General features: G+C 38.0%; 2 protein-coding genes across 3 annotated transcripts; one reads left to right on the top strand and one right to left on the bottom strand.

The window, feature by feature from the left end:
* The first annotated feature begins 1,279 nt into the window (after positions 1–1,279).
* Positions 1,280–22,289, top strand: LOC135157832 (exostosin-2-like). Its single transcript, XM_064114824.1, has 11 exons — positions 1,280–1,398; positions 8,430–9,004; positions 10,154–10,360; positions 11,082–11,274; positions 11,620–11,759; positions 12,830–13,055; positions 13,641–13,824; positions 14,352–14,518; positions 15,715–15,858; positions 17,366–17,494; positions 18,393–22,289. The coding sequence occupies exons 2-11, from the start codon at positions 8,496–8,498 to the stop codon at positions 18,612–18,614; spliced, it is 2,121 nt and encodes a 706-aa protein (XP_063970894.1). The 5' UTR covers positions 1,280–1,398; positions 8,430–8,495; the 3' UTR covers positions 18,615–22,289.
* LOC135157833 (uncharacterized) lies at positions 22,263–27,928 on the bottom strand. Of its 2 annotated transcripts, none has more exons than XM_064114825.1 (4): positions 27,827–27,928; positions 26,440–26,911; positions 25,508–25,690; positions 22,263–23,647 (listed from the first exon to the last, which is right to left on the bottom strand). In XM_064114825.1, the coding sequence occupies exons 2-4, from the start codon at positions 26,909–26,911 to the stop codon at positions 23,343–23,345; spliced, it is 960 nt and encodes a 319-aa protein (XP_063970895.1). In that variant the 5' UTR covers positions 27,827–27,928; the 3' UTR covers positions 22,263–23,342. The 2 variants fall into 2 exon arrangements, with proteins under 2 accessions (XP_063970895.1, XP_063970896.1); XM_064114826.1 differs by having other exon boundaries at positions 27,796–27,925.

Consider the following 27,928-nt stretch of genomic DNA (forward strand, 5'->3'; position numbering starts at 1 on the left):
GATTCATCATTATTCTCATAATAAATATTTGGTAATAACAGAGTGCAATTAATAATCCAATAAAAGTAATCGAACTTACCAAATATGGCTTTCTGTTTCTTTCTGTATACTTGACACAGCCTTTTTCCTTTTAACGTTAATACTGAAACCATGACAAATATTAATAACACGCGCGCAACTATTATGATTATTATTATTATTATGCGCAAATATACATGGCAACCATGACGCAGCAATCAAGATTAAAATGACACTGATTACGTAACAATTAATGCGCGCATTGCGTCGCAGCAACAGGGACTGTTCATCCTGAAGTTCGTTTCAATAAAGCCAGAAAGAAAGTATAGGCCTAGATGATAAACATTAGTCACGGCTTGCCGAAAATAAAGAAAGAAAAAAATAAGAAAGTTATGAAACTGTAAACGAAAGTTTTGATTTTGTGGGAATTGTGCGAATTAACAGTGTTTGAAATAAATATTGATTCATGAGCTCCCCCTCTCTGTCTTTGATATTGGATGTATTTGAAACAAAACCATTGTAGCGATTATCTGTATTCAAAAGAAAATAACATCGTATATTTTGAGAGTTATAATATTATGTAGCACAAACGGAGTGTCAAAAGTTCAGTAGATTATTTTTAATTTTTAAAGTTTTCGATAAACTCCACTTTTGTACTATTATCAACATTTTGTGTATTTTTTCGTGTTTATGCTGTAGGGGGCTATTTATGTTCCTGTCAACTATAATGTTTTGCAGGGCGCGATTATGGAGAAATTCATAATGACGTCTTTATGACACTGAGAGCTGGGGCATTTCAGTTCACTTAATGTGATTTGTCTTAATATGATCCAATTTTTACTGTGAAAAGAAAAAAAACGATAACAGTATGAGGCTAGGCCACATACAGCTATTAATAATTAAAAGAAATCTTAATAACCAATCAATCAATCAGTCAATATTGAAAGAAAGAAATAATTCCATAAGTACATAAGTAAATCAACCAACCAACCAATCAATCAATCAATCAATCAGTCCAATTATTATACCATAAAAATCAATTAACAATTAACAATTAACAACCCATTTAACAAATCTCAAAATGTTATATTCCTCTTGTTTATAGGTTAAGGACTTTAGACTGAACATTTTATATTTAATTATATTTATCTTTTGGTTATTTTCTTTTATTATAAGTTTTAATGAAAATCGTAGCGAATAGAAAAATGTTGAAATGTTGAAAAATGTTCTTTCTTTGCTTTCATACAACAGCGCCATCTCTGAACTTCGGATCGACCGGAAATATTGCAACGAAAACACGTCAACAAACTCAATCAAACAGCTGAATTTTTCGACATTTCAGCCTAATATCGATGGGTTTTGGTCACTTGGAAGCATGAAGTGAGTACAAGTATCATTAAAATTACACATTGATAGGCATATTTCTGTGAATAATTGACTAAATAGGCCATGGCCAGTCGGCAAACCGATTTCTGACAATAACTCTGTGCGGGTTCAGTCCCAAGTGTGAAATTTGGTGTGGTGTTGGTTTTGCTTTTGTGCAAGTTATTTTATTTTTTTTAGATGCATACGCACTCCTAGTACCAATGAGGTCCAACATTACATGTATGGACCTCATAGGCGACATCAGTAGTATTTTTGGTTAGAAATCTCTGAGAACAGGATATTTATATATTATATCACAAGTACAAGCTAGGGCCTATAGGCCTATTCCTTTCTCTTGTCTTATTTAAATTATAATTTTATATAGTGTAAATGCATCGTTAGCAACAACAAAAAATGAAAGAAATGAAGGGGAACTTACATTTTCACGGCTTTTTCCTGATTTTCTGGGCAGCTGCTCTTCTCTTCTGACTCGCGATCGAAGCTGATATGAAGATCACGTGATTCGCGTTCTCGTCAGCTGATCGGTTGGTTATTCTTTTCGTCAGACGTTAATAATATATATTTTATAATGCTAGCATTCATCGCTAATTTAGGTGAAAGAGATTGAAGTTAAACAGCGCCAGGTCGGAATCATAATTATTTTGGAAGAGTTTATTTATACACTCGATCTCATACCTGACGTAGACGGCGCTATTCAACAAATGCACAATCTTCAATATAAAAAATAAAACAGAAAGAACGCCTTGAACACAGGCCAAAATGCCTAACGATTTCTCCGCGGCATTAACAACTATCGTAAAGGGCGCTCCATTTATCAATAAAGATGGATGCTAAGCTGTCTATGGCGACAAAATTTGCCGCAAATATTTACGAAGAATTGTGAGAAATGGTCTGAAAATGCAACAAAAGAACCGGTGAGTACCGATTAAACATTATCAATTTATTTAATAGAACATATTTAATGACTACAATGTAACAATTTCTAGATAATATTGCTTAGTTCTAAGCTAGGGCGGCCCAAATGCGCGTGAGTGGAGTCCCAGTTTATTAGCACGGTTAAGTATTGGGGTGTCACCTAGAGTGTGCATACGTAGGGCCTAGCCACTCCTAGTACCAATGAGGTCCAACATTACATGTATGGACCTCATAGGCGACATCACTAGTATTTTTGGTTAGAAATCTCTGAGAACAGGATATTTCTATATTATATCACAAGCACTCTGGGGCTACACCGCTATTCCAACGCGTGTTGGAAAAGTCGACGCCAGACGGGTACGTTTTGGCCTTGAATTTCCAGCAAATTCATATAAATTACGGCCTAAATTTAGGTCTAACTTATTCATTATATACTAATTTCTTAATTATAATGTAAAATGGGTACTCACGGGTTCTTTTCTTTACAAATTTTGTGTTTTCATCGCCTCTTCTGGCCAACTCTTGCGATGGCTGTTGTCGCCATAGGATCCTGTACATGCAAATCCAGGGCGAGTTGTCACATGACGCTCGCGAGTCTCTAGGGGTAATGGCCTTTAATCAAGGCGTTCTTTTTGCTATAATTTTATAATGACGCTTAAATATCGAAATCAATGTAGACGAGTCTGTGCAGGGGCATAACGGGTATATAAGAGGGGGCATAGCACATGTCGCGTGTGGAAGATAATAGTTACGTAATGTAAGTCCCGAGCACTAGCGTACCTAGGGGGCAGTCTGCCCCCCCCCCCCCCCCCCGATGAGTCACAAACCCATGCAAATGACGTATCTCTGCCCCCCCTGACGAGCTTGAAGACCTTTTTTTTTTTTTTTTTTTTTTTTTTGCTTGTCTAATTTTTTGGCGGCCGATTTTGCCCCCCTGTGGAAAATCCTAGGTACGCCACTGCCCGCACTACATGCATGTTGGTAGCACTGGGACCTCTGGATATTAACTAATCCAATTTAATTACAGATGGCAGATTTTTTTATTATCTGAGTAGATCCCCCCCCCCCGGATTATTTGTTCTCACATGACTTTCCTTCCATTTTACATTTCCTTTCGTTCTTTCTTTCTTTCATTTTTTCTTTCTTTCTTTCTTCCTTCCTTTGCTCTTATCATGTTTTTTTTTCAGGTGAAATCCACTCGGGGGATGGCCAGCCATGCCCCCATCTGTTTACGCCTCTGAGATGTAGGCTATACTCATGATCTTAATCTTCGATTTTCCAAAGTAGGGGGGGTGCATTTTTTCAAGTAAAATTTGACAACCCCCCAAAAAAAGGTTATCACAGAAAAATGGTCATTTTGTCTCGCGTAAGATTTGACAAGTAAAACAAAAAAGATAGTTACTAAAAATAAAAGACTGTCATTTTGTCCGTGTAATATTTGGCAAGCCTCCCCCCCCCAAGGTTAACATATCGGAGGCGCGATAGCTCAGTCGGTAGAGCGGGGGTTTCGGATTCCGGTGACCCAGGTTCGATTACCAAGTGGTGCGCTAGTGCCCTTTGATAAGGCATTTATCCTCATTACCAGGTCCCTCGGAGAGAACCTTAAGCCGTCGGTCCCCTGGTTGCTTGCTCACAGGCATTCGTGCTTGTTTAGCAGTCAGGTAAAAAATCTCGATATAACATAACATTAAAAAAAAGTGAAGGTCATTTTGTCCTGCGTGAAATTTTAAAAGTAATAAAAAGATGGTCACTAAAATTGAAGTTCATTTTGTTTGTGAAATATTTGGCAAGCCCCCCCCCAAAAAAAAAAAGGTTTTAACTAAAAATGATTGAAGGCCATTTTGTTCCTCTTAAAATTTGTCAAGTATAAAAAAAAATCACTAAAAAATGAAGGTCATTTGTCCCACGTAAAATTTGACAAGCCCCCCCCTAAAAAAAAAAAATGAAAGGTAACTGATAATGATTGAAGATCATTTTTTTCTTGCGTAAAATTTTACAAAAAAAGTGTGTCACTATTTGGCGAGCCCCCTACCCCCCCCCCCAAAAAAAAGGTTTAACTAATAATGATTGAAGGTCATTTTCTCTCTCGTAAAATTTGACAAATAAAAAAAAAGTTGTCACTAAAAAAAGAAGGCCATCTTGCCGCGCGTTATATTTGGCAAGCCCCCACCCCCCCCCCCCCCGAAAAAAGTTTGTCATTAAATATAGAAAGTCATGTTGTTCAAAGTAAAATAAATTTGAGAAGCAAAAAAGAAAAGGACAAAAAAGAGCAAAGAATATGAACAAAATATCCCCATTACAAATATTGCTGTGATTCTCATAAGGAGGTGGGGGGGGGGGGGGGGACATAACTTTGTACGAACGACATATTTTTTTTTACATCCAAAATATTGACTATGAATCTCAAAAGGTGGAACGGGCCAGAAATGCTCAACCACCCCCCCCCCTCCGATCTGCCACTGATTCCAATCGATAATGACTTTTCCCTGCAATACTGATGCTTGAAATCAAGATACTGAAGATTGATATATTGTAATATAAATTATGAACGTCTGACAAAAAGATAACCAACCGATCACCTGACCGATCAGCTGACCAGTACGTGAATCACATCGGAGTTGATCAGTCCCCACAGCGTTTGGAACGCTCACCAAGAATTCAAGAAAAAAGACTGAAAATGTAAGTTTAACCTCAATCCATTAACTTTTAACCATTGTAATAGATTATTTAAGATGTTAAGAACTAATTTATACCAAAATTTTTACCATCCAATTTGTATTAAGGCGTACATTTGCCAAAGTCCTTGTGTGCAAATAGAAACGGCAATGTCTAACCGGTTTTATCACTTATGTCGCCTATGAGGTCCATACATGTAATGTTGGACCTCATTGGTACTAGGAGTGATCACAAGTACAAGCTATATTCCTTTCTCTTATTTAAATTATAATTTTATAGTGTAAATGCATCGTTACTGACGTTAGCAACAACAAAAAATGAAAGAAATGAAGGGGAACTTACATTTTCACAGCTTTTTCCTGATTTTCTGGGCAGTTGCTCTTCACTTCTGACTCGCGATCGAAGCTGATATGAAGATCACGTGATTCGCGTTCTCGTCAGCTGATCGGTTGATTATTCTTTTTGTCAGACGAAATAATATATATTTTATAATGCTAGCATTCATCGCTAATTTAGGTGAAAGAGATTGAAGTTAAACAGCGCCAGGTCGGAATCATAATTATTTTGGAAGAGTGTATTTATACACTCGATCTCATACCTGACGTAGACGGCGCTATTCAACAAATGCACAATCTTCAATATAAAAAATAAAACAGAAAGAACGCCTTGAACACAGGCCAAAATGCCTAACGATTTCTCCGCGGCATTAACAACTATCGTAAAGGGCGCTCCATTTATTAATAAAGATGGACGTATAGCTGTCTATGGCGACAAAATTTGCCGCAAATATTTACGAAGAATTGTGAGAAATGGTCTGAAAATGCAACAAAAGAACCGGTGAGTACCGATTAAACATTATCAATTTATTTAATAGAACATATTTTATGACTAGAGTTCAACAATTTCTAGATAATATTGCTTAGTTCTAAGCTAGGGCGGCCCAAATGCGCGTGAGTGGAGTCCCAGTTTATTAACGCGGGTAAGTATTGGGGTGTCACCTAGAGTGGGCCTAGCCTACTGCAAGAAAGAATGAATAAAAGAATAAGTGAAAGTATGGGAGGAAGATGAGTGGAAAACGAAGTGAAGAACAAAAAATGAAGCAATGCAGGATAGAAAAAAGACACAGAGAAAAAAGGAACAAACAGAAGAAAAAAGGGAAAAAGAAAGGAAAGAAAAAGAGAATTAATAATTGAATTATACTATAACTGAGTATAAGAGCATTTCATTGGTGTGAAATTTGAATTTTGACAGTTTTATGGAGGTTCACAGAGCCAAACTTTTGTAAAGCCCCCTAAGCTTAGAGGTACTACTGGTATTAGTGTAGAACCATTAGCTGCGGGCATGTGGCCAGCTAGCTACATGTATAGTAGGCCTCACTCATTCAATGAACAAGGTTATGATATAACCTTGTTCTCAGAAACATCTCCATGTGTGGCAAAATAAGGTTGACAATGTTTGGCTTATTTTCTCTTTTTCTTTTGGACAAACGCTTGATTTTTTTTACACTGTCAGTTTCCATTACAGCTTTTCATTATATAACTTGGCTCTTAAGTAAATTTGATTCTTTAAATTATTTCTTCTTTATTGAAAATAGAGCTTGAAAAATGAAAATTTTCTTGCCATATTACTTTCCACCAATAGAGGGCGTGCACAAAAATATGCCCAAAATTCAAGTTTTTGAGCGCTCTGGTCAATACAAAAATTATTCTAAGTTACTAATAAAAAATTGAATTGCAACTGTATGGAAATTAATAATTTTGGTCACAAAAGTGATATTTTAATGATTTTTTAAAGTGTGTGCTCTATACAGCATTGGCATACCATAGTCCTACCCGTAGATTCCCCACAGGCACGATGGTAGCAGTGAGCCAGTGGTAGGCCTGGGACTTTCGGGTATTTTTGTCTTCGGGTACCCGTGGTAATTTTCGGGCGGGTAATCATGTCGCATGAAATATGACTGGTGGAAAAACCCCAGGGTGACGTTATCCAGCCACTGGGCCGCAAGCAAACTTATGAATGAAAATATAGTAAGCATGTGCAGTGCAAGCCTCCCGTGCCCCACGCAGTAATCCGCAATACTCTGTCACCTCGTAACAAAATCGACCTAGAATTCCACTTTCCTATATTTCATATTAATTATGAAAGGTATTGTCGGAGGATCTGTTTTCTTACCGATACCACACAGGTAAGCAAATTTTTATTACTTCTTGCTTTTCCGTCAAAATCTTACAAAGTAGCGTCGATATTACATCGTGTTCGTGAGTTTGTAGAATCTATCGCTACATGCACAAAGTCAATTGATTTCCGGGTAGTTTCGGAGCACCGAATGCGCCAGCCAATCACGATTGTCTTACCATAAGGTATATTGCTAATCAGAATAGCAATCCATCATGTGATCGAAAAGGGGGCCGTTAGCTAGCTCTGCGCACTTGCAGAGCTAGCTAACGGCCCCTTTTTCGATCCCATGATGGATTGCGATTCTGATTAGCTATAAACCTTATTTTCGGTTTATGATGAACTGAAAATGGTAACACGAACGTGGTTGGCTGGCGCTTCGTATGCTCAGTCCAGCTGCAAAAGAAACATGGCGACGATCGAACGATCTCATTCACAACATCACTTGAAAAACTTGTATATTTATGGATATTTTGAGGGTAATTGGTGAGATTCAAAATGATACTTGTGTACTTTTGTGATGAGTTACAATCATGTCTTACACTACGCAATACAAATACATATACGTTATACTTGTAAGCAATTTTCGGGTATCGGGTATTGATTTTTCTACCCGGTACCTGTGGCTTCCGGGCGGGACCCGGGTACCCGGGTTTTAGTCCCAGCCCTAATATATAGCTAACTGAACTGGCTGCACTGCTAGCATAACCTTGCAGTTTGCTACTGACTTTGTGCCTGTGTGTCAGTCAAAGAAAATAGCGCAATCAAATTGGCTTGCAATTTGAGTCATAGAAACTTTTTCTTTTCTTTTTGAATGATGGAAGTTTCTAGTTTTAGAGTTTGTTGCTAGAATAGAGATTTCACTCAGACTTAGGAAACTTCAATTTATTACAGGGGCGATTTTTCAGTATATGTGGGTTTTTTTCCGCCCTCATCTTTTTTTACCATGGCGGTTTAAGAGGTTTAGGGGGTGAATCGCCCGTCGCCACCATGTATTTTTTTCCTTGCTCTGCATCAAGAAAATCCATTAGTTTGCTGAAACTCTTGGCCCGGGAGCTCTCTGGGTTAGTGACTGCACAGACCACAGTCAATGAAAAATTGGAAATGATTCTTTCATTTTTCTGCCATTATCAAAACGTTCTCTTCAGGACGAGGGTTGGATCTAGAGTCTTAGTCTAGATTTAGGTTATCATGATAAACTAGTAGCCCATCTTTTCAGTAATGGAGTTATTATTCTATTTATCTTGCATTGTCTACAGGAAAATGATAGTGGGGTAACAACTGTCTTTCCTCGTTGGTACGTGAGCTGACCAAATTACATCGGCATGATGAAGAAAGCAAGGGGGCCGAAACTCAGGCCCAAGTACCACTCCTTCTACCTGGCTCTTTTCTCCATCATCCTCGCTGGCATCATCGTGACTGGCATCTTCCAGTTCTGGCCCCATTCCATCGAGTTGGAGAGGCAGCCGCGGTATCACATCGAAAGCTATCAAAACCTACAGGAGGTCAAGGTCTCGGAGGGGTCACCTCTGGGGGCAAAGACCGTGCAGGAGTGCCACTACCATGATTGTTTCGATGTCTATCGGTGCGGTTCGGACACCAACAGAATCAGTGTTTACATTTACCCCATGAGGAAGTATGTGGACGAGAGCGGGGTGCCGATTACGGGGCAGATCTCGAGGGAGTTTTATGAAGTTCTCAATGCTATTGCGAACAGTCCGTTTTATACGTCCAATGCGGACCAGGCGTGTCTGCTGGTGCCGTCCATTGATTTGTTGAATCAGAACACAATGAGGGTGAAGGAGATGGGACAAGTCTTGAATCGACTCCCAAGGTAGGTCACCCATTTTAAATATAATAATCATGATAATAATAATGGTCAGTTTTTGTATAGCGCATAACACATAACAAATAGTCTCTATGCGCTTGAGAAAACAAAGGAGAGGAAGAGAAGTGTTGATGCGTTCATTTTGTTGAGGCTAGGTACAATTTAAAATAAGTATGTTTTAAGAGCTGTTTTGAATTTTTTGACTGAATCAATCTTTTTCAGGTGGTTAGGTGGTTAAGAGCAACCCTCGTGTTGAAAATTTGTTAAGCTTCCGAAATGCCCCCATGAATCATGAGCAAAATACAACAGATTTGTAAACAAATACAAAATCACTGTCTAAATCTAATTTATCAAAATGCAAATGTCACATACAGACCTGCCAACCAGTACGTTTTAGCCGTATTTAGTACGTTTTTGCAACCAAAATACGGCAGTACGTTTTTTCTTTAAAAAATATGTTTTTTGTATTAAAAAATCGTAATTTATTGAGAAAAATCATCTCTATTTCATAAAACGTACACAAATATGGTTATTAGATCAATGTAATTTCAGGTAACTTGTTTTTTTTTTCAATCATTTTGTAAAAACCAGGGTGAGATATACACAAGTTTCAATGTTTTTTTTTTTCATCTGCAAGAGCAGTGCGCATTTTAGCTTGCATGCAGCTTGAGCTCCGTGATGGGCGAGTGCGCCAAGCATTTTATTATGAAATACACTTTTTTGGGGGAAAATACAGTTTTTTGTATCACAGAATACAGTTTTTCATTCCCAGAGGTTGGCAGGTCTGCACATATTGTTTTAAGTTTAACAATAAGTTTTAAAACAAAAAGGGATGTAAAGACAGAGTTCTGAATTAACCCATTGAAAATTTGTATCAGGATTTTATCTAAAATGTGAAAGCCTTTTATGACCCCCCCCCCCAAAAAAAAAAATCCACTTTTAATAAATGGATTGGAAAGAAAAAGAAGATGATTAAAATATGAGGATTTTCTCTAACAGTTAAAAGAGGTCTCTTGTGATCAAAAACCCTTTTGATAATGGATAGAAAATGAAAATACATGTAGATAATTGGATATAGATAAATGATTTTGAAATCATTGATTATCCATTTTAACTTGACAAAGATACCCTCACCCTTCTTGCTATCTTCTTCAGATGGAACGGAGGCACCAACCACCTCCTCATCAACATGCTCCCAGGCACCATACCCGACTTCAACACAGCCCTGGACGTCCCCAGGGGTAACGCCATCCTGGCTGGTGGGGGATTCTCCTCCTGGACGTACAGGCCCGGCTACGATGTCAGCATCCCGGTCTTCAGCACGGCCATGTCCACTGTCAAAATGAGCGAGAGGCCGTTCGAGTGAGTCACTGATAAATTTATCATCTTTTATGAAATTCACTTATTTTGTCCAATAAGAACATGATCTAAGCATGTACAAAATAAGTAGATGTTTACCTAGATCCAAATGGAACAATGGAGTTCAATCAATTTTTTTTCTTATTTTTTAGGAGAGAGCAGAATTCCAAAGTTGCCAATGAGCTCTATGTAATACACTGAATTCTCATCGAATGGCACTATTTATCTGAATAAGTAATAGAAGAGAAGGGTATGCTATAGGGGCAATGTTTCTGAGGTGCATGTCCCTCAAACTGTGGCCCATGAATAAAATAATGTAATATGTATTCATTGTCACATATATAATGGAAGCCTGATCAGAAAATATATTAACCATTCAATAAATACTATCAATTTCTGCTTGCATCAATTTAAGCTACATGTATGTAGAATAGGGGTTGCAATGTCATGCATTTTTGTATGCATGGCTAAAATTTCCAAGAGAAGCCTTGTTCCCATTTTATAGCAATAGCTGTCTAAACAATATTTTGCATTCTCTTTACATCACCCCGAACCCAGTTGTTGACCATAGTTTGCACCAAACTAGATTTTTAGGTCTTCGAAGCCTTAAGAGTTGATCTGGTGCAATTTTGTGTAGACACGATTTTGTAATTTATAGCTTTTGTTGTAATTTACCCAAATAAAAGCTTAATATTTTTTTACACTCATCCCTTTGACACCCCAGCACCGTGCGTCCTTACCTAGCCGTCTCCACGCAAGCCGGGATCCATGATGACTACCGAACCCAGCTTCTAACCATAGCTAGCACCAACCCAGACTTCCAGGTCTTGGACGAGTGCAAGACTGAAGAAGGGCTGCCAGATCCCTTCAAGAGATGCCAGGACAACAAAGCTTTCAGCTATCCTCATATATTACAGGTAAATAAGTTAGCAAATCTACTTTTAAGTTTTGCAACCCTTGGAATGCATTACTTGTTTTCCAGTGTTCATGTCGATGAAATCGACCTTGAAATTTGGATTTGTACCCAATGCTGCTAAAAATAAGGGAATCCACCCAAAAAGATAATGATAGAAGCAAAGGAATCAATATGCTAGAACCCCCTTCCCATCTCAAAGAGAAAAGTAAAAGAATTTTATAAAAATAGCAATCCATCAAATAAAAATTGGTAAATGCTGCAATATGTGTCTCGTGAAATCTCCCTCTACTGTCACTTGAAAATCAAATTCACTGAAGAACTTAATATACTCTTTTTTTCTCTCTAGGATGCTACATTTTGTATAGTGCTACGTCGGACACGCCTTGGACAAGCTGCCCTCAGTGATGCACTCCAAGCTGGATGTATACCGGTCATCATCAGTGACGCCTACATCTTACCTTTCTCTGAAGTTATTGATTGGAAAAGGTACAAAATATGATTATCAGAACAAAAGCTCATTCCCTAATAATTTGAAATTGTCATGAGGAATTCATTCAAAAATTAATACAAGTTGTGGTAACAATCTAAAAATGGGATTAAATAGAATTTGATAAGTTGGCCACCCGAGTGTTTATGTACAAAATATTTGCCAAAATAAGTGATTCTGGTAGATAGTGTGTAATGGAAGTGCCGTGGTGTAGTGGTTCTGACTCTTGCCTTGTAATCGGAGGGTCGTGTGTTCAAATCCCACCATGGCCTTGCGTCCTTTGGCAAGGCGTCAATCCACAATTGGCCTCTCTCCACCCAGGTGTTAAATGGGTACCCGGTAGGCTGCGAAAGCTTATGTAGTATGTCTAGCAATTGAGTCTTTGAAACTCTCGTTGGAATGCTCCCCAGGGAGTGGAGAAGTGGCATGCGTTGTATGCGGGCATGCAAGGGGTAATAATTTATCTGTAAAAGCGCTCCGAGACGTCGTTCAGATGTGTTAAGCGCTATGTAAATGCGGAATATTATTATTATTATTAATTGCAGAGAAATGGACAAAAATAAGCATGGCATACCAGCCATGTGCAGGTCTTTTCCCATGCAATAAATTCTCAGTCCCACAAATGGTTTTCTGTGCTGGTGATCTTCAGTGTGAACAATCATCTGGGTCCCTTAACACAAAGGTTAGCGATTGATCGTACGCTTGATTTTCACGATTGATTGTGCATTGTAGCCAGTGCAATCAATCGTAGAAAAATGTGTCTACGATCATTGCTAAGCTTTGTTTTACAGGCCCCAGATTAGAGTTCCTGATTTCGCATTGTTCGGTTCATGTTAACGAGATAGATCTCGATCTACCCTGAAAGGGCAACAATTAAACTTGATTTTAAAAGACTTTCTTATAGCACCATTGTTTGCTGCCACTACATGTAAATGTCTTTAAATTATTTTTTGTCATTTAGTCATAGTAGTTGCTTCAGCAAACATTATGATTATTCTAATATAATTTATAAAATAATCTTAAAGTACAAGTTCAGGTAAGGTAAAAATGGATTTTCACTCTTTCACAGGGCATCACTGGTTGTCCGAGAAGACCGCATCCCTGACCTTCCCGACATCTTGCACTCCATCGAGCTTGAGCACATCCACCAGATGAGACGGCAGGTCCGGTTTCTATGGAAACGGTACTTCAGCAGCATGGCTAACATCACCCTGACAACGCTGCAGATCATCAATGATCGTGTCTTCCCGTACAAGGCTAAGGATTACGATTGGTGGAATGAGCCGACTCCAAGGGTAAGAATAAAATTCTTTTTCTTTAATCTTTTTTTTTTATTAAAAAAAATGAAACTCTTTACATGAGTTAGCTTGTATGAAAAAAAAACTGAAAAAAAGAAGGATGGATCAATTAAAGTTTGAGGATAATTGGACCAACAATGAGAAAGTCACAAGCTTTTGATTATTGAGAACGCTAATGCTATCATGGCCAGGAGATCTTCCCAGTGGGAATGCGACTTAAGATGTGCGATGTCATACATGAACAACTGTCCACTTTGGACACTGAAAATATTTGCTTTACATCATTTCTATTTTTCATTGGAAATTCTTTGTCAGTGATATATTTTGTGGAACCTGTTTTACACTCTTTCTAAGTGATGTGAAAACAATATTAAAGCTCACAGTGAATGTTTTCACCATTATAAGATCCCTTTAAGGATGTTTTTTTTTATTTACTTGATATGTACTTCTTGGTAAAAGCTTAAGCTTCATGTCAACAATCGTTCTTGGATGAATTCTACAGTCAACACATGCTATTTGCATATATGGCTCCTTTTGAACACCAAAGCTTAATGAAACAATTTTAATTTCATTTCTGTTCAGAGAGGTGCCCAGAACCCGCTGTTCTTGCCTATCATCCCTCCCAAGTCACATGGCTTCACTGCCGTGGTACTCACCTATGACAGGGAGCAGAGTCTCTTCGAGATCATCAAGCAAATCTCGCAGACGCCGAGTCTCTCCAAGGTTCTGGTTGTCTGGAACCATCAAGAAAAGACACCACCACCTGGTGAGTTTGTGATGATGATGATGATCATTGTGATGATGATGATGGTGATGATGATGATGACAATGATGATGATGATAGTGATGATGATGATGATGGTGGTGGTGATGATGGTGATGATGAAGACAACGATGATGATGATGTTGATGGTGATGATGATGTTGATAACAATGATGAAGATGCCTTTAAAGAAAATGAGAGGATGCATGGAGAGATGAGGTTATTTTTGAGATCATCAATCAAATTCACAGCCACCAAGTGTGTCACCGTTCTGGTTGTCTGGAACCACAAAGAAAAGATGCGACCACTAGGTGAATATATGATTATGATTTTGATAATTGTTTAGATTTCTGCGGTCTCATGTGATTCTCCTGAGGTGGGTTTACGTGTACAGGTAATCTTATTAATAACCAACAAGGAATGAAATAATAATATGATTATTAAAAACTTCATGATAATAAATCTATAAAGTAAATTTCTTTCTGTTTTCACTGTGGTGAAGTGCTACGTTTTGTTCATCTTTCTTTCAGCTGATCGATGGCCCAAGATCAACAAACCCTTGAAGGTCGTTCAGACCAAAGAAAACAAACTAAGCAATCGATTCTATCCTTACGATGAGATTGAGACAGAGTGCATCCTTGCTATCGATGATGACATCATCATGTTGACACCGGATGAGCTGGAGTTTGGTTATGGGGTAAGAATTGATTGAGTCTATCAAAATCATTAATTTTTCATTGTTGGTATATTTCTATGTGATTGTATCCTTGCCATCGATTTTTATCTGGGACAATGAATGATTTGAAACCTTATTTGATCAGCTTTTATTCAAATCGTTGACGTTATTATGTTTTTTTTCATTGCTGCATTTTCCATTTTAAAGTTGTATTAGGATTAAACAGAGATTGATCAAGAATATCTTTAGGAAATAAAATTTGCCAGTTTTTGTGGAATAAAAGTGATCACTAACTTTCCATTTCATTGCCAATTTTAGAAATATTACAGTAGTGATTACATATTTTCAAGTTTTTGTTCAACGTGACTAGTCTTGCTCTCATTTCAAATTTTCTTCATTGATTGTGTTTACACTTGGGACAAATGATCCTTGAATAATCCACATGATGAGGTCAAAGGTCGTCTAGGGGTCAAAAGATCGTATTGATTGCAAAATCAGGCAAATCTCATGGAACCACCTTGGTTGTTTTTAGCATTGAAAAGATAATAGTGTTGGTTTATTAGGGTCAATGTGTAATTTGTTTGACTTTTATGGCCATGCATCTAAAAAAAAATTTGGCCAAAACAGCAACATTTTTTCCCCATTTGGTTTAAAAAGTACTGGACTTTGGTTCATTGCAAAATCAGTGAATTGCCCTTTATTTGGTCTGTGCTTGCATGGCATGTAGTTTTCATTCATTTTGGAATAGAAGTTACGTTTAATCTTAAGAAGAGCTTGAATTAGGTATTATTTGTCATTATGGTGAGTTTGTCTTATTTATGTAAAGTCATGATATGATATTTTCAATGTTTATTGTGGAGGAGCCGTGGTGTAGTGGTTCTGACTCTCGCCTTGTAAACAGAGGGTCGTGTGTTCGAATCCCACCGCGGTCTGGCGTCCTTTGGCAAGGCGTTAATCCACACTTTGCCACTCTCGACCCAGGTGCTAAATGGGTACCCGGTAGGATGTGAAAGTCATTGTAGCTTGTCCAGTACTGTGTGCGCCTCACCGGCGACTGACTGGAATACTCCCCAGGGAGTGGAGGATGTGCACACATTGTGTGCGGGAATGACTGATTGAATCCGATGACCGGGGTAATAATATCTGTAAAGCGCTTAGACACGTCGTTCCGATGTATTAAGCGCTATATAAAAAACGTATTATTATTATTATTGCAGGTTTGGAGAGAGTTCCCTGATCGTCTTGTAGGTTTTCCAAGCCGCCTTCATCTTTGGGACGAGGCTCATGGTAAATGGAAGTATGAAAGTGAATGGATGAATGACCACTCTATGGTTCTCACAGGGGCTGCATTCTATCATAAGGTAAGCAAAACATGACTCTTCTATTTATTTATTATGAAATCATCATCATCATCACCATTATCAACACCATTATCATCATCACCACCACCATCATCATCATCATCATCATCACCACCACCACCACCACCACCACCATCATCATCATCATCACCACCATTATCATCACCACCACCACCACCACCATCATCATCATCATCAACATCAACACCATTATCAACACCATTATCATCATCACCACCACCATCATAATCATCATCATCATCATCATCACCACCACCACCATCATCATCATCATCAACACCATTATCAACACCATTATCATCATCACCACCATCATCATCATCATCATCATCACCACCACCACCACCACCACCACCACCATCATCATCATCAACACCATTATCAACACCATTATCATCATCACCACCATCATCATCATCATCATCATCATCACCACCACCACCACCACCACCACCACCATCATCATCATCATCAACACCATTATCAACTCCATTATCATCATCACCACCATCATCATCATCATCATCATCATCACCACCACCACCACCACCACCATCATCATCATCATCATCACCACCATTATCAACACCATTATCATCATCACCACCACCATCATCATCATCATCATCATCATCATCATCATCATCACCACCACCACCACCACCACCACCATCATCATCATCATCAACACCATTATCAACACCATTATCATCATCACCACCATCATCATCATCATCATCATCATCATCACCACCACCACCGCCGCCGCCGCCGCCGCCATCATCATCATCATCATCATCATCATCATCATCATCATCATCATCACCACCACCACCATCATCATTATCGTCATCATCATCATCATCATCATCATCATCATCATCATCATCAACAACATCATCATGAACATTCATGGTTGGTTTTCCAAGCCAACTTCATCTTTGGGTTGAGGCTCATGGCAAATGAATGTATGAAGTTGAATGGATGAATGACGGTTCTAACAGGTGCTACATTCTACCATAGGGTATTACAAACATGACACTTCATATCTTTTATAATAATCAGAAGTAAAGATTAATGCCAGTTGTAACAGTCTAAAAATGAGTTTGAGCAAAATCCAACAAAATACTCACCCAAGTGTTTGTATGGATATCCCCCAAAATGTGCCAATTGATTGTATTATGGTATAAAATGTGTTCGTACTAAGAAATGGCAAAATAAGCATTGCATTCCAACCAGATGTTGGGTCTTTTTTTTCTTCAAATGCTTACCTGTCCATACAAATTGAAGAAAAAAAGAAAAAATAATTTAGTTTGATTATAATCCATTTTACAAGTTACACCACTTCTGCCTCCTAATTCACATTACTCAGTCATTTTGAGACAGTTTTTCACAATTTTATTTCATAACTTCGAAATTAAGTTAATCTGTGAACTTTTAAAAATTTGTTAATTTTGGAGACCCGCTACTTTTTTTCCCCTCACAGTATTTCAGCTATGCCTACACACACAAGATGTCACCGCACATCAAGACATGGGTGGATGCCCATATGAACTGTGAAGATATCGCTATGAACTTCCTCATTGCTAACATCACCGGAAAAGCACCCATGAAGGTAATGTATTCTTGTATTCTCGTATTTAAGAATGCATGGTCCGTATTCTGAACATCGGTTTAACTTAAACTGTGGTCTACAGTTTTTAATTAGCAATGGAGACTCAAGTGTGACACATTTTGCCTAGAGTTACTGATCCAGTTTATAAGTATATTTGGCTCTCTGAATAAATCATTTATAATTATTTGGAAGTAATCAGAGAAATATTTCTCTTCACCATTGAAGCATGAAGAAATAACGGTGTAAACAAAGGTAAATTTTTTTAATAACAAACTAGATTAGATGATAGCATCAAAGATGGTGAGGTACTTATACCAAATTATGGAATAATCCGTAAAGATAGAAATAGAATAGGAGATGGAGTTGCAATTTATATCCATGAAACTTTGAAATTTAAGCTATTGGAACATGATTCTTTTTCCTCGATAGAAGCAATAGCGATTATTACCCATATGAACAAATGTTATCTTTTGTTGGTGGATTTAACTATTCAATATTAATTGGTGATGCAAATTTCGATCTAAAACGCCCACAGACTGAATTCCAATAAATGGCTTCCAATAAAAAATGCAAATGATTTTTGAAATGTATTTATACTATTCCCAAAGAGACTTTTTAATCCAATCATTCACTTTTTTTGGTAAGCAAGATTGCAGTTTGGGACACAATGGCATGGGTTTGTTTTTATGATGCTGTTCTTAAGTCATGCATGAAATCAAAGACTGTTCTTATGCAAAGTGATGCATCATTACGTAGCTGATTTAGTGTCAAAGCATGCGTTCGGGTTGATGAGGGGCAAGTCGTGCGTAATGTATGGACAGCTTAAAGAAACACCACCCAGGACCAGTTTTGGTGTAATGAGGTCTAAACTCTGATTTAATTATCACTCCATGTTTAGGTTACTCCCAGGAAGAAGTTCAAGTGTCCAGAGTGCACCAGCGTCGAGATGATCTCGGCCGATCTTAATCACATGGTGGAGAGGTCCGAGTGTATCATGGAGTTTGAAAAAGAGTATGGCATGATGCCTCTGAAGACTGTCCAGTTCAGAGCCGACCCGGTACTCTACAAGGACAACGTCCCTGAAGAACTGAAGCGATATCATACTATTGGGAGTTTGTAGGTGTGAAAGTGTAATAGGAAGAATTGAAACATTGCTATACTCCAGGAGACAGTATCCCTATACAATGGCTTGATGCCTTAGAAGGCGGTTCATTTCAGAGCAGATCTAGTCACCTTTAAGGACAATGTCCCTGAAGAGGTACCATACCATTGGGAGTCTGTAGGTAGGCCTATATAACATATATCTGCTGATGCCGTTAAAGACTGTCCACTTCAGGGCCGACCCGGTCCTCTATAAAGACAACGTCCCTGAAAAACTGAAGCAGCATCATACTCTTGGGAGCTTGTAGGTGTGAAAAATATTGCAGCATTTCAAGGATCACCCTTTGATGCAATTCAAGACTGTCTGTTTCAGGGCCATTCCTGTTCTCTATAAGGACAACGTACCTGAAGAAATGAAGCGGTGTCGGACATGAAGCTGCAGTCCAGAAATCCCCCTAGCAGTAGAAAGACATTATTCCTGAAGGAATAAAACATTGCTATACTACACGGAACAGTATTCCTGGATTTCGCTTTATGCCTTCAGAACACTCTAAAATTCCCGAAGAACTGAAAGTGATATCACGCCATTGGGAATTGTAGTCAGTACATCAGTGGATTCATGCAGGGTCATTTGTATTTTGCAAGTACAAGTTCATCCCAGGTGGGAATTTCATAAAGCTGTTTGTAAGTTAAGAGTGACTTTAAGAAGGACTGGTGATCCTTTTTTGTGGTAAATGATATTCACCATTAAAATGTTCATTGGTGATTATTTAGCACGTAAGAAAGGTTCACCAGTCATTCTTAAAATCACTCTTAACTTATAAACAGCTTTATCAAACACCCAACAGGTTTATAAGCTTGTCAACCTTCACCAACAGATGCGCAATGCAGAAATTTGTCATCAAACTAAATTGATCACTAGTGTAGATGACACCGTCAAATATTATCAATCTGGTGCTTGCCTCTTTTTGTGCCCCAATTATCTTCAAACCTGCAAAACATTAACTATATTTGGTGAAGGATAATATTTATTTACATGTATATGTATAATTACGGTTTATTTAAAATGTTTTGTCAATCATTGGACATAAAGGGAAACTAATATGTCGTGATGTAAATAGAATTGACAATTGATGCTTCCACTGACTATCCTTTTTTTGTAATGATGGCTAATGCTAATGCCAAAGTATTACACTATGGGAAGTATTAGGAGAAAAATAAATTATGGAGATAAGGTATCAGTGCATCGTGCAGGTCTCATGAGCAGTGTCATTCATAGAAAGCCTAGCAAGTATAACGTGGAGGTTTACGGTTCACCATGTGTAATATGAAGAAGGGAAGGAAATACAGGCAGAAAGGTTGAAATTGAAAGACGAGATGGGATGAAAAGAGGAAATTAGAAGGATTCTTTCTTGAAAGTGAGTGAAGTCCTGAAAAGGACTGTAAACCAGATGAGATGAGCTGAATATGGCTTGAGTAGCGATGGTTTGAGTAGTAGCAGGATGAAGTGAAGAGAGGTTACTTGACGTTTCGGGCAGGTTGACTGTCCGTCCTCATATTACACATGGTGAACCGTAAACCTTCTCCACGTTATAAACTCCACCAAGCAAACCTACAAAGATCATCCTTAGCAAGTATGTTAATCATAGTGAGCAGAAGAGTCTTGAAAACCTTTTTTTGAATTTTGTTGGTAGAAACTAAAAAACGGTATCCCAAAGAACATTGGGTTTATCCTACACAGGAATCATGTTCTGACAGTATTTGAATAATGCATGTATAAACAATGAAGAAATGTATGGTCTTTTGTACCATTATGATGAATAGAAGTAGAATATTTTTTTTATATTATAGAGATAAGGGGCCCATAACACAAAACTTAGCAATGATCGTTGAACATTTTTCTACGATTGATTCCATTGACTACACTGTCAGACCTGCCAACCAGTACGTTTTAGCCGTATTTAGTACGTTTTTTTTATTATTTTTTTTACTAAATCGTAATTTATTGAGAAAAATAATCTCTATATGTCTCTATTTCATAAAACGTACACAAATATGGTTATTAGATCAATGTAATTTCAGGTAACTTGTTTTTTTTTTCAATCATTTTGTTAAAACCAGGGTGACGATATACACATGTTTTAATGTTTTTTTTTTTCATCTGCAAGAGCAGTGCGTATTTTAGCTTGCATGCAGCTTGAGTGCCGCGATGAGCGAGTGTGCCAAGCATTTTATTATGAAATACACTTTTTTGGGGAAAAATACATTTTTTTAAATCACAGAATACAGTTTTTCATTCCCAGAGGTTGGCAGGTCTGCACTGTACAATCAATCGTGAAAATCAAGCGTACGATTACTCGCTAACCTTTGTGTTACGGAACCCTGATCAGTACATAATAACATAAAGAACCAATCTATTGTTGGATTGCCGGTATTTTTATGTCTATGGCAGACTATGTACAAAATGTAAAGATCGTATCTCATCATGTTACATCCCAGATGATTGAAGAGACACATTTTTCTTACATTGAGGCTGTTCTCACTACGTTCCTAAAACTAGTTTACTGGAAACTAGTTTAACGCGTAGTGAGAACGGTCGAAGCGATCTTCCAAACCAGTTTGGAAAACCACCTCGCGATGTAGTTTTCAAGATCGCTTTGCCTCGTTAAACTGGTTTTAGCGCAAGTGAGGACACAACCGTTCTTCGGGAAGCGATCTTCGCACATTTTGAGCGCGCTACTCCACACGACAGGTGTAGAATGCCTATGCTGCGGTTTCGAATTTCGCGCGAAACGTGTCACCCCACTGAGAGCGTTTCCATAGTAACAAGAGCGCTTTACGTGAAGTGATTTTGAAAACCACTTTCGTGTGATCAAGTGGGAACGCTAGCAAAGCGATCTTCCAAAGTGGTTTCCTGAATCGGTTTCCAGTAAACTAGTTTTAGAAAGCGTAATGAGAACGGCCTCATAGAATGGTTAAAAAAAGGAAAGGAGGATTACAGCTTTAGCACACAAACACCAAAATATTGGTAATGAAATTCCATAACCTACAAGTGTTTTTTCTCAAAGGCTGGAGGGTGTAACATATATTTATAGATGCAATGGATCATAACTTTTTGTACTTAGTTTGTGTTAGGCTTACAATTTTACTTGTGTAATTGATCGTATTTGTTTGTGTTACAAGGCCTATTTATTGTCATGCATTTTGGCTCTCTACTGGAAGAGTTACTGCATCACCTTGGTCTTAAACTTTTGCAAATTAATATTTTCATGTAAGCTAAGTATTTATGGAGAGAGGTTTAGCAAATTAAGGCCAGTCGGAAATGAGCAATGATGAAATTACACTATCTCAGATCTGATATAACTGAATGCTTACTTTGAAGGGGGTGGAAGCCCTTACAAGAATTATATAATAAAAGGAATGAAAGATATTTAACCCTATGTTTCTGTTTAACAACTCATCCAATATTTGCTTCGCATTTTCATTTTGGAAGCTTGCAGGATCAAGATATACCCATTATTCTGGAAATGCATCACAATTTCATGATATATACAGTTACATTAGTTAAATATTAAGGTGCACACTGCACAAGGTGTAGAGGAAAATGAAGGTGTAATGTAATCTGGAGACTTAACAATGAAAATACGAACGATGAATGCTTTGTTTTATAATAAAATTTGTATTTATTACTTTCCATGATTGTGTATTCTATTGCTTTGGCTTACATTCCAGGGGACAACAGTAACAGTTTTGTGATATATGCACCAGTGGGTGTTTCATAAAGCTGTTCTTAAGTTACGATTGAATTTACGAATGACTGGTGACCCTTTCTTGTGGTAAATGATACATACCTAATTAACAGACTTCACACCTAAGAACATGTTCCAGTCGTTCAAAACTCAATGAACTGTTCAATGAAACACCCACCTGCATTAAGCTAAACTTAAGCCCCCAATGTCTTTCCAGAGATCAAGATGGGACTAATTGTCACAAAAGCAGCAAAGGGTCCCCAAAGCACAATTGCTTTAGTGACTTTTCAAGATTTCATGTACTGTAGTTGTTTTTACTTTGATAGATAATCACAACAAAGAGAGAGGGGGGGGGGGGAGCAGGAGTGGTGATAGTTGGAGAGAGAGAGAAAAAAGAAGAGAAAGGGGAGGTGGAAGAGTGAAATATTGGGCAGTGTATGGTATCCCGGACTACCCCCTCTCCAAGTCAGTTTGATGAAAACCAGAACCTTCCCACCTTAATGACTCATTTTCTTCTCTTGTCCTAAATAATATCATATTTGTGTGTTATTAAGCTTCCATACTAAGTCCAACATTCATTAGCTCGTGCAGCAAATGTAAATTTCATCTGTTTTGATATAACCCCAAGGTGCCTGTCCTACAAAAGGCAAGAACTAGGGTTATAGCTTGGGTCACTTCCAATTATCTTCGAGGGCATGCCAGTTCCACCTTTGCTGTGGTTGCCTATGAGTAAATCAAGATTTCATGAGTTCTCAGAGAAAGTATACATGTAATATAAATATTCAAAATCAACCATGTTCTTTTGAATCGTGAAGCACCTGTCTGCCATTAACGTGAAGGTCAAAGGTCATGACCCTAGTTCACTTTCACAGTTCCAAACAGCTTCTGGAGGGGCACATCTGATTCTAAATCAAGATTTCAATTTCTAGCATCAATTTCAATCCAATACTGTAGGTCCTTTGAAATCATGGAGCACATGGTTGTCAAAAGGTCAAATGTCATGACCCCAGGTCACTTCCCAAAGTTCCAAACATCTTCTGGAGGGGCATGCCCGGGTCACCCTTGGTGTACATCCGCACCCTCTCCCCAATCTGCTCCATCTTCAAATCCGTAGTCAGTATCCTTGTGAAAGACGGGTTGGAGAGCGGAGAGTCGATGTAAACCGTTTGATCTGGGATGTTGTGCAGGAGTGCTAGAAGAAGGACCTGAGCTACGGCGGTGTGCTGGCAGTAGAGGGGAGCGATGCGGTACTTCTTGGTGAGGTTCAGCTGCCGCATGACACCGTAACCCATCACGTTTTCGTCTGCAAGGTGAATGGAAATGAAATGGTTATATTACAAGTTTTTAATGGAGCATTGCAAGTCAATTTTAGATTCCCAAATTAATCTTAACTCTGGCTTCTAATTGCAATTTCGTACTTGATTGCTGGCCCCATCTTACAAAGAGTTGCAATCAGGGGTGTGAGTGGTCACAAATAAAAAGATCTGAAAAAAGCTGAAGAGTGTTGAAAAAGTCTGAAATAGAAAGAGCTCCCATACTTTTTGTACAGAGGAAGGCCAAAAATAAGCTGAAATTAAGCTGAAAATCAAAACAAAAAAATCTGAAATCAGATAAAAATCTTAACTCTCACACCCCTGGTTGCTATTGATCCGATCAATCGTAACTATGGAAAGCCAGCAACATCGACATCTAAAATATTTTACAGATATTATGTATATTCATACGTTCACTGTTTTCTTGACAATTCAGTATGCTTCTCTTTGTTTTCAAAGGACATTGATCAAATTTTCTACAGAAAAAATCATGACATTGATGGATTTCAATATACTTCGAGTTTGATCTGATCAATTGTAACTCTTTGTAAAACGGGGCCCTGGTCTGATTCTTTCAACAAGAAGTGAAAATCAATGTTCCCGCAAATGATAAACCAATTTTAAATCAACATCAATGAAATATCAAGCCATTTGGAGACTTAAGAATGACTGTAATAAAATGTGAATTATTACAATAGGCCTTTTACAAAGTCGCCTCAAAACTTACTTGTTTGAGCGATTTTATGATTGAGACAGTCTACATAATAGCTTTAATCCTCTCTCTTCTTTGTCTATTTTCCTATTAAGCGCATAGAGACGCCCATGGGTAGTGATATGCGCTATTCAAGCAACGTCGTATTATTATTATTATTTTAGGGAAATGTAAACATACATAATTAAGCCAGGTAAGGCTGTCAGGATCATTGAAAGAAAACCATGGACTATTCAGAAACATTACACAAAATGACACGATTCATGCCAAATTTGATGCGAGTAGATTTATCATGTTATGTTTTGCTACTTAAATATGGTTGTAGCTGAAATGCAAAAAATGGAATGAGGTCACACTTAAGTATGCTATTGACCAGCAATTTATTAGGAAAATTGCCAATTCGTCTACTGCCAACTTATCCACTCAACACATAGTCTACTTCATTTAATCTAATGCCATTCCATCTAACATTTCGTCTTACAACCAATTGGTCACCATTTCGTCTAAGACCATTTTGCCTCATATCCAGTTGGTCTAATATCCATTTCCTTTTCATTCATTTCGCCCAATTAACACCTAGTCCATTTAGACCAAATGGTATATGGAATAAATGGCAATTGGACCAACTGCTTATTAGACGAAGTGGTGAGTGGACGAATTGGTAATTAGAACCTGTGGATATTGGATGAACTGATGGTAGACCAAATGATAGTAGACGAGTTGGCAATTGGACGAATAGGAAATAAACCATTTATTAGACATTGAAATGTCTAATAAATGAGCTTGGTGAAAAAAACACACACTCAAATAATAATAATAATAGGCATTTATATAGCGCCATCTATCTAGAAATATTCTATTCCGAGGCGCACAAGAAAAGAAAGAAAGAAAGTTTGGATGAGTGTCAAAGTGCCAATAACTAATGCTGTTAGAAAAGATAAGACTTCAGTTTAGATTTGAAGGTCTCCAGTGATGGTATCATTCTTAAATATAACGGCAAATTATTCCAGAGATAAGGTGCTGAGGCAGAGAAAGCTCGCACACCATATGCTACACGTGTCTTGGGAGTCTTAAGAAGTTGCTGGTGTGATGATCTTAGGCTACGAGCTGTAACAAATAACACTGTAAAAGAACTTACTTTCACTGAGGGCATAAGAGTGGCCAGCAGGAGGATCTATGTTTGCCCAGCGATACAAGAACTTCATCCTCTGTAGATCAAATAGGTCTTCGTCGAAGTATGCCACCTTACTGAAAGGCATCTCTGTGATCCTTCTGACAATCTTGGTTGATTGAGCTTCTGGAAGAAGTGACACGCCCACTCCTGTTACAAAGATACAAAGAGAGCAGGAAAGATATTACATCACTTATCATGCTTTCTAAACCGTTAATCATATTTGTTAATAGAATCTCTGGGCCCCATCTTACAAAAAATTAGGATTGATCCAATCAATCGTAACTTTATGGATATCCATCAGTGTCATTTTTTTTTCTACAGGAAATTTGCAAAATGTCCTTTGTAAACAAAGGCGAACACACCAAATTGTCAAGAAAACAGTTAATTTATGAATATACATATCTGGAAAACATTTTGAACTAACATATATATATTTTAGATGTTGATGTTGCTGTATGCTGGCCGTCCATAGTTGTGGTTGATCGGATCAATCGCAACTCTTTGTAAGACGGGGCCCCGGTCTGTACACTGTACTGGCATTTTACCAAGAGACAAGTATACTCCAAGTCTCTAAATAGGCAAATATCCATTATTCCTAAGGATACCTATGGAAGTTTTCTGAATTCATTCAAATTGTAACTTAACGTTTTAGTTCTACATTCTTCCTCTTCAATAAAATTGGTTCACTTTCCTCCAGCACATATCTCAAGCAACTCCTCCAAATTCTTTACACAAGGGGCAGTGACCAACTTCATAGAGTATTCCATGCTTTCTGTACTAAAGAAATTCCTAACATGTTCTTCTGGTTCTCCGGGTATTTTCAGTTTTTACTGTATTCTCAAGTGTGACCACTACCACTAGTCAGTACTTCTAGAATTGTTTAGCTACATTATTACCTTTATAACATCCAGATCTCCATGCTTCCTGGAAACCAAGCTGGCTGCACTTCTCTGCTTCAGAGGCGTCAACCTCGATACCAACATTCCTGTCTCCTAGATGTTCCATGGCTGCCATCCATAGAGCTTCTTCAACTCCTTTAATTTTATCCTTGGCCTGTTCTCCTGCATGGCAAAACCCTATGAACCCCAGTCTGTCCGTCCACCTCACAGCACCTATCGTCCCGACTATGTCCCCTGCATTGTCCAAGGCGACGAAGAAACCCTCTGGGTCGACTCTGTGGAACAGTTTCAAGTCCTCATTTGTGAGTCTGCTGCCCTCTGTTGTCTGACTGTTGGCAAGGCTGGCAGATTCCTTTTCATGGAGTTGGCGAACTTTGAACCCATCATGATTGGTTGATGAAAGACACCTCTTGGCCAGTCGGGCTACATTCTTCTGATGCCTGGTGAGAACCCTTTGTAAACACGCCATCTAAAAACAAAAGAAAAACATTTTAAACTGATTTATTATAACAAAAAAAATGTCATGATAATTGTATGGGCAGATCGAGAAACCTTTCATTTTCTTTTCCTATTTTTTTTACATTTCCTTCACATTTTCTTTCCAAAAATCCCCCTTTTTTATTTTCTTTCTTAATTTTTATTTTCTTACTCATTGGTCTATTTTCATTTTTTTTCTTTAGATTTAACTAGACTCAGAATCTTATTTTCTCTCCATCTAATCATTTCGATTGTCATTGACTTTTATTCCTTCTATTTTCCCATTATTTTCCATTTTCTCTCCATTATTTTCTCATTTCCTTCTTTTCTCTTTCTCTCGTTTTCAAAGTATCTTTCTCTGTAATAAGTAAATCTTTAACTCTAATTTATTTTTTCATTTTATTTGTTTGAATATCGGATCCCTTCTCTCAATTTTGAAATTTTTGTATCAACTATCAATTAATCAACTTAAGTATCAATCATTTCCATTTTTATTTAATTTTCTTTCCCTTTTTAAATTTAATTCAGGCAGCTTGATATTTGACATCACATCCATCTGGATAGAATTTATGAGCAATATCTAATTTGTGGACCAGCATAACATGCAAATAAAGCTGGTTAGACTTTCAAAATGAGATATAAAATATGATTATGAATGATCATGATGCAAGACTGGGATTGGGAACGGAAGGAGCCGGTCCGTAGTCGGGTTGCTCTGCCGCTGCTGCCGCGTTCCAGTCCGTCCCCGCGAGTCTCGTCCAGAGCAAGGCAAGGACAAATAAATGGTTGTTATGAATTTATGGAAGTGATGGAACCGAACCAGCCCTGGCCTGAATAGGCCTGAAAATACTACTCATGAAGGATATTTACAAACACACATAATCTGGTATATCGTTATGGTACTTACCGCAAGATCTAATTAAAATCTTCGTTCCCAGACCCAGTTTTCTGTCAACATTGGTCAGCAACACACATGCTGCAAAATTATAAGGCATATTTTCAAGATGTG

This window comes from Lytechinus pictus, unplaced genomic scaffold (assembly GCF_037042905.1).
Source record: "Lytechinus pictus isolate F3 Inbred unplaced genomic scaffold, Lp3.0 scaffold_20, whole genome shotgun sequence".
Taxonomy (NCBI): Eukaryota; Metazoa; Echinodermata; class Echinoidea; order Temnopleuroida; family Toxopneustidae; genus Lytechinus; species Lytechinus pictus.

Coding starts and splice junctions, on each gene's coding strand:
- LOC135157832 (XM_064114824.1), top strand. CDS start 8,496: ATGATGAAGAAAGCAAGGGGGCCGAAACTCAGGCCCAAGTACCACTCC. Junction 13,825..14,351: donor AGAAAAGACACCACCACCTG/GTGAGTTTGTGA, acceptor TCTTTCTTTCAG/CTGATCGATGGCCCAAGATC. Junction 15,859..17,365: donor GGGCTGCATTCTATCATAAG/GTAAGCAAAACA, acceptor TTCCCCTCACAG/TATTTCAGCTATGCCTACAC.
- LOC135157833 (XM_064114825.1), bottom strand. CDS start 26,911: ATGGCGTGTTTACAAAGGGTTCTCACCAGGCATCAGAAGAATGTAGCC. Junction 25,691..26,439: donor GAGATCTGGATGTTATAAAG/GTAATAATGTAG, acceptor TCTTTGTAACAG/GAGTGGGCGTGTCACTTCTT. Junction 23,648..25,507: donor CTCTTATGCCCTCAGTGAAA/GTAAGTTCTTTT, acceptor TTCACCTTGCAG/ACGAAAACGTGATGGGTTAC.